At 30.5% G+C, this 16,276-nt stretch overlaps 1 protein-coding gene across 3 annotated transcripts; it reads right to left on the bottom strand.

The window, feature by feature from the left end:
- Positions 1 to 694: 694 nt before the first annotated feature.
- LOC139491358 (uncharacterized) lies at positions 695 to 16,255 on the bottom strand. Of its 3 annotated transcripts, none has more exons than XM_071278994.1 (6): positions 16,116 to 16,255; positions 12,413 to 12,882; positions 10,101 to 10,251; positions 7,646 to 7,814; positions 3,608 to 3,775; positions 695 to 2,601 (listed from the first exon to the last, which is right to left on the bottom strand). In XM_071278994.1, the coding sequence occupies exons 2-6, from the start codon at positions 12,820 to 12,822 to the stop codon at positions 1,163 to 1,165; spliced, it is 2,337 nt and encodes a 778-aa protein (XP_071135095.1). In that variant the 5' UTR covers positions 12,823 to 12,882; positions 16,116 to 16,255; the 3' UTR covers positions 695 to 1,162. The 3 variants fall into 3 exon arrangements, with proteins under 3 accessions (XP_071135095.1, XP_071135093.1, XP_071135094.1); XM_071278992.1 differs by lacking the exon at positions 7,646 to 7,814 and adding an exon at positions 6,599 to 6,767; XM_071278993.1 differs by lacking the exon at positions 7,646 to 7,814 and adding an exon at positions 6,599 to 6,767 and having other exon boundaries at positions 12,413 to 12,862; positions 16,116 to 16,250.
- Between the last annotated feature and the right edge of the window lie 21 nt (positions 16,256 to 16,276).

Below are 16,276 nucleotides of genomic sequence, written 5' to 3'. Positions count from 1 at the left end.
ATGTCAAATTCTTTTAACCTTACAGACTAATTTTAAAATTATTGAAATATTAGTGTTTAATATGTTGGACCAATAATTCAAAGTCATTTAGACAAGAAAAAAAGTAAATATATCAACCATTAAACTGTCCAAATGAGACATTTTTTTATCTGAATTTATCGGTGACTGTGTTTCAGTATCTATTTGTTTTCCAAGGTCAAATTCTCCAGTAAAATGGTTGATATTCTATTTCATACCCTTATTATTAGAATAAGTTTACAAGATTTCAAAGAAAACACTATGATATTAGTGAATTATCAAAATATAGGTGGACATTTCAGAGATGAATATTAATATAATCTATCAAACATTTTCAGGAATTCTATAAAAAATATTGAAGGACTATGTAAAAAAAAAGCCTCCAAAAATTTCTATAAATTCATTAGTAACTAAAATGTTCAGCTTCAATCATTCAATATTCTGAAGGTTAGAGTAATTAATTCTACCCTGTATTTCATATGAACCATTCTCAAATGCAAGAAGCAACTATCACAAATAAGGCATAAAGGTATAATAAACCCTGAATTGACTATTGATCTATATAAAAATGTGGTCTTTCTTAAATAGCACTACAAAAATATACATCTGGTATAAAATAATGGCACTTTAAAATAAAGCTCTTTGGTACAAATAATACAGGAAATATAAACAAGTTAAAAATAAAATTTTAAATGCAATATATATGCTAACAATATCAAAAACAAGTTCTCAGAAGTAAGTATGTATCTTTATTTTCAGTTAAAAAAGTTTGCTTCAAAAACATTTCAAAAATTATCTATAAGTCAAGAAAAAAATTAACCCTTCAAACATTTTTCCATGATTAAGTTTTCAATTCTACTCAAATCTAAGAATTCTTTTTATCAAATTATAATAATGACGTTTACCGCCAAATTTTAAAAAAGAAGAAATACTCACAATAACAACATTTCAAGTTTCTGAAATTTAGTAATAATACAGAGGCAATGCTGATATGAAATTGTTTTTTTAAAGCAGATAATAATGCTGAAATGTTTAGAAAAATATATTGACCTATCAAAATTATCAACTCAAACGGAATAATAACATAATACTTCAATCTATACTTTATAACTATGGCATTCATACACATTTGTTACATCTTACACTATGCTATATTGTTTGTGCGTCTGCTACATGCAGATTTCGTTCTTCTTTTAGCAAGCAAATTTGTATTTGATTTTGACTTATTCTGGGTTAATTGAAAAAATGGACTTTCAAAAGTTTTAAAATCTGAATCAAAATAAGTACTCAGATCTGGATATATAAATTTTTCTGGTCCATATTCCATAACATTTTGTCCATTTTGAGAAGAATCTTCAGGAGGAGAATGAAATACAGAGTTCTGATTGGCTGACAAAGATTTAGTCCTAATCACACCAGAGTTTGTTAATGAAGAAAAGTCCACAACATGACTGTCATTTAGCACTTTTTGAAGCATTACCTCAGACTTTTCACTCTTATGTTTGATGATATCTCTCAAATCACCATCATCCATTGTTCTAGCTGACCTTGACCTTTTATCTCCTTTCTCATTGGATGAATGTTCTCCTGAATCTTCACCAGATATAATAGTTGTACACACGTTATGATTGAAAGCTGAAGGTAATGGTTGTTTGCTGAGATGTAATGTTCCATTTGTTGTGGACATCCAAGATTTTTGTTCTTCTGTGAGGGACAAGAGAGGTGGCAGCATGTCTTTTCTTCGTGGTGTAGTCCATGCATTATTATTATTGGAAACATTACTAGACACCTGTGCAGTAGATTTTTGTGAAATATTTTCTAGGTCATTCTTTATGACCTTGTTCACAGGTGACTTTAATTTAACTGTTGAATTTGAGGTAAATGTCTTCTGAGAAGTCACTGAGGTACCAGACTTAGCTTCAGACTTTTGAGATCTTAGAGAGATGTTTGACAAGTCTGAGGATCTTTTTGATTTCCCTGAAATTTCTGAATTTACAGATATTTCTGATTTCAAAGACTTAAATGATTTGACAGAGGAAGAATCAAAAGATTTTAAAGAAATGGTATCAGCTTTATCATTAGGGTTACTACAATGAGATACAAAACCACTATCAACCCTTGGGTCTTTTGTGTTGGGTTGCTGGCTTAACTTTTCTACAGGCGTGTAATCAACTTGACCTCCCCCTTCCCTTGAATCACTACTGCCATAACAATAGTCCTCATATTCACTACCGGCAGAATCCGTGGACAGACTACCCGTGGGACTACCTGTTTTGACCCCTTTAAAACGTCTTCTACGAATTCGTCTCACCTTATCAGTGCCTATTCTTCTTCCCTGTTTTAAGCGCCTAATGTAGGCTGCTGGCGCATTTTTTTTCTGATGGTGTAAATCAAGTCCATTTAAATGGGCAATGGCTTTCAAATGTTTTTTGTAACGATTTTCGTTTTTCATGAATGCTGGCAATTTTAGACAGTCCAAGCGAGCTATGCGTTTGCATCTTTGAACTTCATCAACACAAATTTTCCCACTCATCATTACGTTAAAATCTATCATGTCCAAACTTCTTAGTATTTCAACAGCTCCTGAAAAACATAAAAGTTCATTACATTAAAATTTAGCTTGTCCAAAATTTCTTGGTATTTAAAAAGCTCATGAAAAACATAGGTTCATTACATTTAAATTAAGCTTGTCCAAACTTCTTGGTATTCTAAGCAGCTCTGAAATGTATAGAAGTATATAACATTAAAATCTAGCTTGGGCCAAATAAAAATATATGTGTGGTTCCAGTTACATACTTTTAAAAAATAGGGTCGGTAGGTCGGCAATTTTTAATTTTTTTTTTTTTAATTTTTATTTTTGAATGTCAAAATCCGGAAAAAAATCGTGTGTTTACCGAAATTGTTTCCGGTATAATACACGCCCCAACCGAAAGTCCACCATTTTTACATGTGTTTGGTTGTAAAATAAACAGTCATGATACGTTTTTAGTTAATTTTGTTGCATTCTGTTATGAATTGTTGCATTTTAGCCATAACAGATACTTGTGATGGAAATTCAGATGACAGAAATCTATGAATTTAATTATTTTAATTCACAATCCTCAAAATTTGATCGTTTGAAAATTTATTTTTCAGAAATGAAAAAAAAAAGTTCTAGGGTCGGGGGGTTTTAACTAGGGTCGGTCGGGTTACTGGAACCACACATATATTTTTATTTGGCCTTGTCTAAATTTCTCAGTATTTTAAACAGCTCCTGAAAAATATAAAAGTTCTTGAAAAAAAATCATCAAATATCAATATCTATGCAAAAAAATTGAAAGATAATTGCATGATCTGTTGGCATATTTTTTTTTATCTGTTTAAGTTTTAATATTTGATTTCTAGGTATTGTTCCAAATCTGCATACTAGCCTATATATATAATAATTCTCTTTAAACATTAAATTCATTGTTTACCATTGACCATGTAATACACAACAACTGGTAACCTATGAATTAAAATCTATCTACATTCTATAGTAGTGTGTTTTTTTTTTCAGTTGCAATTTCATTGAGTATCAAAATTTCCACAAAACATTTATCAGCATTACCTTCAAAATAGCACTGATCTTTTCCATAGCCTCCTAAGTCATTAGGATCTAGGAGTCCCCGTTTGACTCTCATACAAAGTCTCCAGCGATGTTCAGGACTTTTGACATAAATGGTCAGGTGATCATACAATTGTTTAAATGTCATCTCTGCAGCTTTACAAGCTGTGTCTGTAAAACATGGAAACATAATGTATTCATGAATTGAATTTAACATGATTTTTTTTTTAAATTTTACTCAAGAATTGCCTCTAAAATTCTTGATTATTTTGTATAGACCGCAATGAATTTATTAAAAAAAAAATCGAAACACAACATTTTGTTATCAAAAATACATAAAAAATAGGAGAAAAAGATAAGAAAAATATGAATATTTTTTTATACTAATTTCATCTTAAAATTGCTATTATTGTAAATTTGATACTGCTTTCAAGATCTTAATTATGAAATATCAATATGTAAAAACAAAAAGCTCTAAATGTGAACTGAAAAAAACTTAAAATATAGTAATAACAATTTTATAAAAAAAATCATATATTCTGTTAATGTGCAAATTTCTGATACTTACTACATGCCATAATATATTTTAACTGTATTATATTATACATCCTGTTTTAAAACAAATCAACATTTCCTTCTGAGTAGATTTTTAAAACATAATGTCTAAATTTTTCAGTAAATTTTCAGTAAAGCATACTGTAAACCAACTTTTTTTCGTAAGCGATTTATTTTCGCGACTTTCGCGAGTAGAAAAATAACGCGAATATAAATTGTCGCGAATATGTAAAATTGGATCATTTCTTATCAAACTCGTCGAGTAAATCAGAAAATCGCAAAATTAAATAGCCGCGAAGTAATCTAGAAAGGGTAAGATGCAAAATGAAGTATCCGCAAAATAAGTTGGTTTACAGTATAAAGAGTTGTTACTAAAATAGGATGTTCATATCAGTTTATAATGACAATTAAATCCTTCTTAAGGTGGTAGACCTTGGTTCAGGGAGATAACTCGTTAAATCAGTTATGTGTTTGTTAAAGTCAAGTTTCATCAATGTTTTTTAAGCATTTACCTGAAACAGATTGGAAATAATCTATGTAACCTAGAAGCTTACAATATATTTATGAAAATGGTTGACACAAACGTACTGATGATTTTAAGAGTTATTTCCCTTAACCTAGGTCTACCTCCTTAAACATTGAAGGAAAGATATTATGATAATATGAAAGTCAATACATTTAAGTTGAAGTACACCCAACATGCTGATGTATATATGTAATAAACTTTAGATTCATGAATAATCCCTCCAACAAAATAACAACCATGCATTAGTTTGTACATGGTAAAATACAAATTCCATGCAAGACAAAAAAATTACAACAACCAGTCTTAAATAGAAAGACACTGAAGAGAGCTACAGTTAGTCACTGAAAAATACAACAGTAATATTAAAAGTTACATAGAAAAGACATGTGAGTAAATGCAAATCTGTTATTGTGAAAACATCTAAAATTAAGGTGGTACCTAACACTTTCACTAAAATTAATTTGGCTCGTTTAATTTACATAAAATTTTGACAAAGTATTTACTTTGACCCTTAAACAAAAATATAAAACTTTCAAAAATTTTTAACCAACTGTTCTGTCAGAAAAATTACACTGGTTATATAGCATTTTGACAAACACCAATTTTGATCTTTGAGAAGCTTATTATTCCCTTTACCACACAACATAATTAAAACGTTTAGCTGACTTTACAGAGTTATCTCCCTGTAGTGTTAGGTACCACCTTAAGACCATAATTTCTTGCAATATGTCTGTTTAATTTGAAAACTTGTGAGCTTGTAATTATTGCAGGGCAATTAAACCCTTTCTTAAAGAATCACTGGAGTTTACCTGTGTCTATATAATTTTTGAAAAGTGTAGTTCCTTTTTGATATATTTTGTTGTAATTATTATCTCTTACTTAGGATATTTATCATTCTGTTACTTTGCTACATGTATTTTCAACACAAGGAGATTATTTTTTTCAAAAAAAAAATTGTACAGCAAATTATTCAATGAATGATTGCTTTTCAAGGAGAAATTCAAAGTTTCCATTAAATGAATTTCACATAGAAGAGGGTCTGGATGGGGGAGGGGTCTGTTATTCTGTAAACATTTAATTTCACCCCTTTTTTCTCTAATCTTAAAAAAATTAACCGCTTTTTTCTCTTATCTTCAAAAAATTAACCGCTATTTTCTCTTATCTTCAAAAAATTAACCCCTTTTTTCTCTAATCTTCATTTTTTTTGCCCGTTATTCTCTAATCTTTATTTTTTAATGGCATTATTCTTTAATCATTTAACCCCATCCAAACCCTCATAGAACAAAAAGCTTTTGTGTCAATTCATGGGACAGACCACCTTGTTAAAACATTAATGGACTGGTGAACTCCATTGAACTGGTTCCATGGAAAGGTTTGATACATAGTCATCACAATAAAAAAAAAACTGTATTGTTGAATCAAAATTGCTGTACAGATTACAGGTAAAATTTAAGAAAAAGTCCCTGATGAATCTGTAATGTTCATGTGATGAAATATTCAAACATAGATTGAAAAACAATATAAACTAAGGTACTGGTGATTTCAAACAGTATAAAATTAGTATTTTATAATAAATTCAAACACTAAGCAATGAAATATTATGAGAATGATATTGAATAGATATTTAGTTATATAATAATATAGCATATACATAGAATTGAGGTAGGAAGCAGGGGTTATCGAAGAAGTGGCACGGTTAACCATAGTAGAAAAATAAAGAAATGAATGCAACTTCTACACAGGATAATATTAGTGTTTTTCAATACATTAAAGATTAATAATGCATTTTGAAGGAACAATATTTCATCCATACAAAAACATGCAAAACTTAATGAAACATGCACAACATGCACAATGTTAGATGGTAATACAAAGCAAAAAAGATATGAGGGTTACAAAGAAAGAAAACTTACAGTATAAAAGAGACGGACCCCAAAGGAACCTGGTTTTTGCATTTAATATAGTGTTAATTGCAGCAAGGCCTTCTTCTGCTCGTAATTCTTCCAAACAATTTCTTCCTCTTAGATCAAATCTTTTCCGGTCACTATACCAAGGTTGTAGGCCATCATTAAATGATCGAAACTGTGCATTGGTCAAGGAAACAAGTGCAAAAACAAAAATTTAATGGTAATTTAAATGAAAATGCTAGTATACATATAATGCATACATGACTATCGATAATTACAACTTATGTTTGACATATTTAAAAGAAATGATCACTGATAAGAGCTGAAAAAAATAATTTAAGAACTTCCTTTGAACTTAGAAAAGCAAGCTGCCATACTTTTCATAGTAACTCCTTGCAGTCTACAATATGAATAGTATAAAATGATAGATGAATTTAAATGTTCATGTAGGGAATATTAATCCAAGATATAAATTCAATCTGATGTGAACCTGTAACAAAAATGGATATTAATGTACATTAAATCACTTTTAAAAATACTACCACAATCATAATCACAGAATTCTATTAATAGAAGTTGCAATTAGTTTTTTTTATTTATTTCACACAGATTTTGCACAGCTATTATAATCTAAATTTTTGATGCAAACTGTCATGGTATTTTTAAATGCTAATCATCACATGTGTCAAGTTTACAAAGTATTTTTGTTAATCTCATTCAATAACTTTTCATTATTAAGATGTATTGTTGCAAGTCAACACACAGTATTATAAAACAATTTCAAATTTAAAAAATGTCCAATACTAATAAAGTTTAGCAGCAAATATACTCCTACTGTTTGATAAAGTATATCTAGAGAGCCATTTTTCTATATCATGTATATCTAAACTGTCCTTAGATAATGAAAACATGACTTGAAATTGAGGTCCAATTGGACAATATGTAGATTGAGACTCAAACATGCAAAATTGGTGTAGTTAGTCTAATGTATAAATATCACACAACTATCATGACTATGCAGTATCTTAGTTTGCAAAATGGTACTACACTTACAATATTGGAGAGCTGGTAACCATAGGTACTTAACATTAGCATTAAATATTGAATGAATGGCAGCAAGGCCTTCTTCAGATGCTAATCCTTCTAAGGTGTTTTGGTCCCTGAGGTGGAATCTTTTCCTATCAGAATACCATGGTTGACCACCTTCATTGCTAGACCGTAACTATTGGTTAGTCAAGGATTAAAAAGTAAGCAGATTTTCTAAATATAGTTTAAAGCTATAAAACAAAATGGCTATTTCAGAATCTTAAGCATTGTGGGTAATTTCAGTGTTTGTGGATTACAATACCTTCACAACCATTGTTTGAGATATTATTAACCAATATTATTAACCAATCAAAACATTTCTGCAAATGCTTATGAAGAAATTACCCAGAATGCATTAGATTCTGAAACACCAAATCTGATGGTCGAAAAAAAAAGGTTTACAATTTTAAATTGATCAGGTCATGAAATTAGTGCAAATTCTATAATTAAGTGAAGAAAATCTTACGTGAGTTAAATCAAAATAAGTATGTTGCTTTAATGATATGAAACTATAATTGTACTTGTGATGGACTTCAAAACCTTTAAAAGGAGTCCCTAACACCTAATTTTGAAATGTGCTTAGAATGTGAGATGCTAAAAATCTTATGATCAAGATAATTTCAAAAAAACACATGCTTCAATGCTGCAAAAATCTGTGTAGTATATATATATATATATATATTGCTTTCCATTTAAACCAACTTTTTTCCACACAAAGAAAGCTCATTGGCTATGCTTGCTAATGCCCTTTACGAAAGTACTCCATCCTTCATATAGACTACTTTTAAGTGGATAGGTAGGCAACGTCAAACAACTTAAATTCTATTTTTGGCCTTATCATTGCATTATACATTATATAGCTTGGTTGCTGTTATCTTAAAATTTAAAAAAAAAACAATATTTGTCTGGTTTTTTTTTTGTACAAAAGGCTATAAATAATATGTCCCTGAAAAAATGAAAATGAAAAAAATCAAATTAGAGAAAACTGGAGTACTTTTTTGGAGAAAAAAAAGAGAGAGTTTTTAAACTTACAATACTGTAGAGCAGGAAGCCAAAGATATCTAACTCGTGAGTTCATTATAGTGTTAATGGCCGCCAAACCTTCCTCAGACCGAATAGCTGGAAGTGTTGTCATTTGTGAACCTCGTAGACTAAACCTTTTTCTATTACTAAACCAAGGTTGAAATCCATCGTTATAAGCACGTACCTGTGTTAACGGGTCAAGGATTAATCTTTCCTTATTAGTTGTTACTAAATGAAAATGAAATGTGAATGATTTTGCAAAAAAAGGCTTGAATGAAATTTGTGCAAGTGCAAGTGATATGAGAATATGGGAAAAGCATGTGTTCATAAAATACTATGTAAATATTTTACATTAAAGGTAGGTCATTTATTCATGAGTCTCTTATCTATCAGTTGAAAGCCAATATATACTTATAATACTTTTTTATTTTAAAATTGCAACAAATTGACCACAGGTATATCATAAATTGAATAAGATTTTGTTAGCAATAGCTGACAACTTATTGTCTTTTTCAAATAAGGTTACTAGAAGTAGATGTGAAAGAGTTTTAGGCTGTGTTCACATTAAGTTGACTCTCTGTGGGGTTCATGTCATAAAAACTTAAACAAATCTCTACTACATTTCAACCCGTACAAAGTTTTGACGATTAATACCTAGAAATTAAGCGTAAACCATTTTTTGTAAAACCAGGCATAACTGGTAGTTAAATGTCAAGATCCTGACACACAGTCATGATAGTAGCAGGAATTGCATATATAGCCATAGCAGTGACAGGTGTATAAAAAAGTGTTAAACTTTTAAAATCAAAATATGCCAAGCTTAAATTTTGTTACAGGCGTAAGACTGCCTGAAGACATAAATATTGACTTATAGAATGCTATGTTTCAACGATCATAGGATTTTTTTTTAAATGAAGGTAAAAACTATATTGTTATCAAAAGGATCAAGGTCATTACTTGGCTTCATTCTTCTTTCCATCTTTAACTATCAATTTTCTTACTATCCCTAAAATTTGCAAAAAGTTTTCCCCATATGTCATTGTATGTTGATACCTGAAATGAGGCTGTTCTGTAAAAACACAAAAAGCTCCAGTTCAAAGTGCAGTGAAAATCAGCAACTATAAGCAAATTCCAAGTACAGTGAAGATCAGCACCTTGAAGCAAAGCATGGCTAAACTTAAAAATAAACAAAAAATACATAAATAAACTGAAATTAATGTAATGAAATAATTAGTGATGTGCATGCATAAATGCTTTAAAAAAATCAATGGAGAAAACACATCCTGCAACCATAATATACATGTATATTTTATAAAAAAATCCAAAGTGAAAACACATCTTGCAACCATAGTGACTGTGTTAATATATAGAAAGATATCATAAATTGTTTGAAGGATACAAAATGTGTTCCTATTTCATGGTCTGCTAGACATCGTATACCCTGTTCCCTTAAAAAGTTGTTGTCTGTTGAATTTTTAATCCAGAATGAGTAGTTGCGAGCCTCTGGTCTATTGTGTTTACAGTGAGGTCCAATCCACATCATACGAGCACTGAAATTAAATGAAGTCAACTGTAAGCTTGTGTAGCATATAAATATAGAGAACAAATTTCCATTTACATATTTTCATTCAAATACTCATGAAATTGTGATTTTTTTTTGTAATTATCTTTGTCATGTTTGTTTACGGGTCTATTTCTCATATATATATATAGAAACAAGAATGTGTCCAAAGTACACGGATGCCCCACTCGCACTATCATTTTCCATGTTCAATGGACCGTGAAATTGGATAAAAAATATAATTAGGCATTAAAATTAGAAAGATAATATCATAGGGAACATGTGTACTAAGTTTCAATTTGATGGGACTTCAACTTCATCAAAAACTACCTTGACCAAAAACTTTAACCTGAAACATGCACTTTCATTTTTTATGTTCAGTGGACCGCAAAATTGGGGTCAAAAGTTTAATTTGGCTTTAAAATTAGAAAGATCATATCATAAGGAACATGTGTACTACGTTTCAAGTTGATTGGACTTCAACTTCATCAAAAACTACCTTGACCAAAAACTTTAACCTGAAGCGGGACAGACGGACGAACGGACGCACAGACCAGAAAACATAATGCCCCTCTACTATCGTAGGTGGGGCATAAAAAAGGATCTATTTAGTATGTATATATTATGTACGTTACAAATGAGCATAACAATTTAGAATTTGAACATTATTACATACAATATACATGTACATGTAATGATGTACATATACAAATGTATCATGTGTATAAGAGAGAGAGTTTGTCATTCAAATAGAAAGATCATATCATAGGGAACTTGTGTACTTAGTTTCAAGTTGATTGAATTGAACGGACTTTGAACAACTTCATCTAAAACTACCTTGACCAAAAACTTTAACCTGAAGTGGGATAGATGGACGAATGGAAAGACAAACAGACCAAAAAGCATAATGCCCCTAAGTGGGGCATAAAAACTATAATAGGGCTTTCTTATCAAAAAGAAGAAGTAAAAAGCTTTAAGGTATATTGTATAAAATAAATAGTGCATCATACCCTTATGTCACATATACAATGTATATACAATGTATATCTAGATAACCCTTAAAACACAGACATATATTGTATGCTTAAATCTTTTCAGCCTTTTTTTATTTTGCACATTTTAATATATTATAATGATAAAAATTTAATTCAGTCTAGATGATTAATACATTTGTACTGATGTCTATCTAACATTTGTCAAAAGTCATAATTGTAATTTTTCATAGATTAGATCTGGTTAACATATATGGGTTATTCATTAAACATTATAATAAATTTAATTCTCTCATTCTGCTAATCAGCAGTTCTTTTGTTTGATTTCATCAAGGTTTAAATCTAAATAGCCTATCTCCGCAGAACAAATATAATATGTACATAAAGGTGGCTATTCAAATACATTTTGTATACATTTGTGAAATGTATGCATCACAACCTTTCAATCTTTTATGGTCAATTTCATTAAAATGAATGACATTATGCAAATAACATAAATATAAGCTTTGTTGACAAACATCAAGGGTCTTTTGAATTTTTGTCATTAAACTTATCTTTGACAGAAAATCCAATAAAATCATTGATAGTAAGATTGAAGTGTGTGAATGAAAAATAAATTTTGCTTCTATTAAATTTAAGTTTGGGAAGACATATTATATAATTTTTGTTTGAATATATTAAACATGTTTAAAAGTCTACATTTATCTGTGAAAAATTGTTTTCTAACCACATATACATGTATGAGTCACATTCAAAAGGTAGCATTCACACACATATATATATATATATATATATGCTAATCAATAAAGTTATGTTTTGTAAAAAATTTATGAAATATTTTTGGCAATCATATGATATATCCCAATCATACATGTATCTCCTTATTTTTATTAAAATCAATTTTAAGTGCTGAAATTTAAAAAAAGTATACTACATTTTGTACCAGAGGCCTGGCAGTCATGACCTTTGGAACAGGATTCATCTTACTATTAGACTCATGCATAGTCAGAAATCTACTAATCAAAATATATGTTGGATTTGGAGTTTTGAACACAAATTTTGTACTCATACGTACTGTTGAGTAAATTTTTGTGACCGAGGGCCAAGGCATATCTTAAATGGTAAGAAATATTATAGTGAAAGGTTAAAATTAACTACCTTGAAGCTAAATCAGCACACCAAACAATACTCATAGCACCATCTAGATTGTTATCCCTAAGATATTGTTCCAGTATTTGAGTTGCCTCCTCTTTGGTTATCTTATCCCCAAACTGCGCTGCAAGGTAATTATCACCATCACCATATTTCTCTTTAACGGTTTTTAAAATATACTCGGCTTCACCAAAAAGGTCAAATCGGATCTGGTTACGAGCTTTGTTGAACAAATTTTCAATCTCATCTTCTGAACCTTTCAAAACAAATTTTGGTAGTTTTCCAAACTTCAAGAATCTCTCTTTCTGCTCTTCTAAATTAAGAGGACAAATGGCTGCGGCAAATTTGATTGGTTGTTTTTCTAACGTTTTGATTGTTGTGTTTCCAACACGACGTGAATTGAATCTTTTTGTCATGATTATTGCACATAAAAGTTAAGGCAGGTTGTGATTGGCACTTCAATAAAAGAAAAATATCTGTAATAAAAATGAAATGCTTATATTATTCATTGAATATAGTGCAATTTACTCAATCAGAGGACGGCACTGTATTGAAAGAAGAAAAAAAAGAAGCTTATAATAAATGTGTTGTCCAAGGTAAGGGGGGGTTTGGCACCAACAAACTTTACTGTTTCACCCTGCCACATTCTGTAGTTGCCTGTCCTAAGTCAGAAGCCTATATTTCTGTGGTTGTAGATTGTTGGTGTATATTATATTTTTTGTATGCTTCATTGTTTTGTACATACATCAGACTGTTAGTTTTCTGGTTTGAATAGTTTTGCATTTGTCATTTCAGTGCCATTTATCATGTTTATTGCTGACTATGCTGTATATATGTCTTTTCTCATTTATGTAATATAAAGACTGTATAGTGATCTATAGTCATGATTAGTTGTTAACTTCTGTTTTTTGGTCTCTGGTGGAGACATGTCTCATAAGCAATCATACTGTATCTTGCTATTCTTAAACTGTATACTTATTAGGTCTTTCCACCTTTCCGTGGAAAGACCTATTGAATTTGTTCTGATTATTATTATTATTATTATTTTTTTTTTTTTTTTTCTTCCGCCTAATTTTTTTTCTTGCGTATTATTGATGTTTCAAAAGATGTCGCTTAGATATTTGGAATATGGTATCGTATAGTTTATACGCTTTAAAAATTTACAACTGTGTAACAAACTACTTTACGTTGTAAGAGTTATCTCCCCAAACACTGTTTTTCTTGTGGCCACTACTCCTTCGCAACCGTTAAAGATTACGACAAATTTATTTTACCAAATTGCTCGTTGCATCTTCAGGATTAGGATATTCATTTGGACCGAAGCTTTACGGAGACTCCATATGAGAGTTATTCCCCCTTTTCCCTTAAATTAAGTGATATGCATTACTAAATGGTAAACCATAAGTGATAAAGACATAGGGTCTTTAGAATTGGGGTCCTTGGTCGAAAATAATAAAAATGAGGTCAAGGTCAAAGGTCAAGGTCATATTCTAAATTTTGATTTTGGCTTATTTTCATTTATTTTCAAATACCTTATGACATATCGACAAATAATTTTTCATAAATTGTTAGTTGCGACATGTCCTTACTTGTATATTTTGATTGAAAGGGTGCGCAGACAATAAATAGGAGTTTTTGCCCATCTTACATTTAGAATTACGCGTAAAGTGATATTACTAATAAACCAAACATATTAAAGACCTTGGGTCTTTTGATTTAAGGTCCTTGGTTTGTGAACTTGAAATTGAGGTCAAGGTCATAGGTTGATATGACGTTCTAGATTTTGACCTTTGCTTTAAATTCATATAAATACATCATAAAGCCATAGGAACTAACATTTTAAACTGATTTTTAATATTTCAATATCAAAATAGATCTTTACTAGTGGAAAGACCTACAATTGTTCTCTGAACAATTGGTTTTTAATTGTAAAAGTGATTGTTTGTTTAACAGCAGACATTTGACTGTTTTCTGCTCTATGGTCAGGTTGTTGTCTCTTTGGCAAATTCCTCGTTTTTATTCTAAATTTTATGCCACATAAAATCAATGTTATCATATATATATAGTATTGAGAATGGAAACAAGGAATGTGTCAAACAGAAGACAATCAAAGCAAAGAGCAGAAAACAGAACCCTACACCTTGGCATCCTGCATTCAATATACCCCCTTTTTTATGAAGATTTCCATGGTTCTGTTAACATGTAATGTGTTAATTGGTATTTTTAAAATTTACAAAGCTACAAAATGTAATTGGTATAATAAATTATAATGCGGTTGGTTTGATTTTGAAGGAAAGGCACCAGAGTTGGTGAAGAGGAACCTTTAGGATCCATTACTGGAAAACATCATTATCACATTAAAGGGGCTACTAGATATACATGTATTTCTTGAACATAAAAAATTAAAATTATGATTTTTTTGTTTGTTCAATCATTAATGTAAGTGAAATAGTGAAATAATAATTCACTATTAGGCCAAATAAAAATATATGTGTGGTTCCAGTAACCTTACCGTCCCTACTTTTTCGGCTTAAAAATAGCCTACCCTAAAGATTTTATTGTCATTTTGTCATTAAGCACTGTTTAGGTCAGAATGTTGCTCCCATAGACTCAATGTAAAAAAAAAACATAAAATAAAAAAAAAATCCCTACCTACATGTACCCTAACTTTTTTTCAGATGTAACTGGAACCACACATACTTTTATTTGGCCTTAGCAGTCAGTATCGTGAGTAAGGTTAAATTTTGTTCTAAATAAACCAATTTTGTTCTAAATAAGCTAAGAAACATTGATGATGAATTATTCACTTGCAACTGTATAAAATGACCTCAGTGAATCCGTATTCAATTTCATGTCAGTGATATTGTTAGTTTTCAAAACTACCTCTACCCTTTTTTATTGGGAAAATATGTGTAACTTTTTTTCAAATTGGTAAATTTAGAATGAACTATGAATTTGACTAAACATTTTCTAAAACTTCAATTTGCAGACCCCTTTCAAGACTTCTATTAAGAGTCAAACCCTGCCTTGAAATAAGACCCCTTATTGTACAATTGGGAATTTTAGAGCTGAAATTGGGAACAAAATTAAGCATTAAGGTGTTTAGCCGGGATTAGCAATACATCTTATTGCTTATCCCGGCTGACCCGGCCGCTTGAACTTTTGAGCATACAACAATCACTTTTCCATTGTGGCGTCGGATATTTTGTTTTATGACGTCAATTTTTTACCGGAACCTGTGTGATATCCAGTAATGACCGACAAATAGCGATAAGGTGTATAAGGTACGTGTATACACCTTATCGCTAATCCCGGGTGACCTGGCTGTTGGAACTTTTGACGCATACAACAATCACTTTTCCATTGTGGCATCAGATATTTTGTTTTATGACGTCAATTTTTTACCGGAACCTGTGTGATATCCAGTAATGGCCGACAAATAGCGATAAGGTGTATTGGGGCAAGATCGACTTGAGACCGATCAACTTGAGACAAAACAACTTGGTCATGTTGGTGATGGATCGACTTTGTGGCTGATCGACATAAAAGCAATGTAATACCGTCATAAATTTACCTTGGGCTTGGGTAAATCATAAAAATAATAAACAGCTAAAGTTAAGAATCCAGGAGAAACGGCTGTGAAATAACGTTTCGCTAGATGAAAATTCACAAATGTCATTTGTTAAGGAATGAAATTTTCATATCTTACCAGTTTCAGACATTGCTTAATCCCATCCTTGACATATATGTATCTCCATTGTCCCGTGTAATCCTAAGATTCATTTATGTTAACTGAATGCCGCCATATCTAAATAAATAGGTAGCCAGGGATATTAGTGACGTATCGATTATTCGGAAGTTCATTCCAAA

Source organism: Mytilus edulis, chromosome 10, assembly GCF_963676685.1.
Source record: "Mytilus edulis chromosome 10, xbMytEdul2.2, whole genome shotgun sequence".
NCBI classification, from domain to species: domain Eukaryota; kingdom Metazoa; phylum Mollusca; class Bivalvia; order Mytilida; family Mytilidae; genus Mytilus; species Mytilus edulis.
The sequence above is the reverse complement of the archived record's forward strand: the minus strand, read 5'-3'. Positions and strand labels throughout refer to the sequence as shown.

Coding starts and splice junctions, on each gene's coding strand:
- LOC139491358 (XM_071278994.1), bottom strand. CDS start 12,822: ATGACAAAAAGATTCAATTCACGTCGTGTTGGAAACACAACAATCAAA. Junction 7,815..10,100: donor ATGAAATAGGAACACATTTT/GTATCCTTCAAA, acceptor ACTAACCAATAG/TTACGGTCTAGCAATGAAGG. Junction 2,602..3,607: donor AGATCAGTGCTATTTTGAAG/GTAATGCTGATA, acceptor TATGTTTTTCAG/GAGCTGTTGAAATACTAAGA.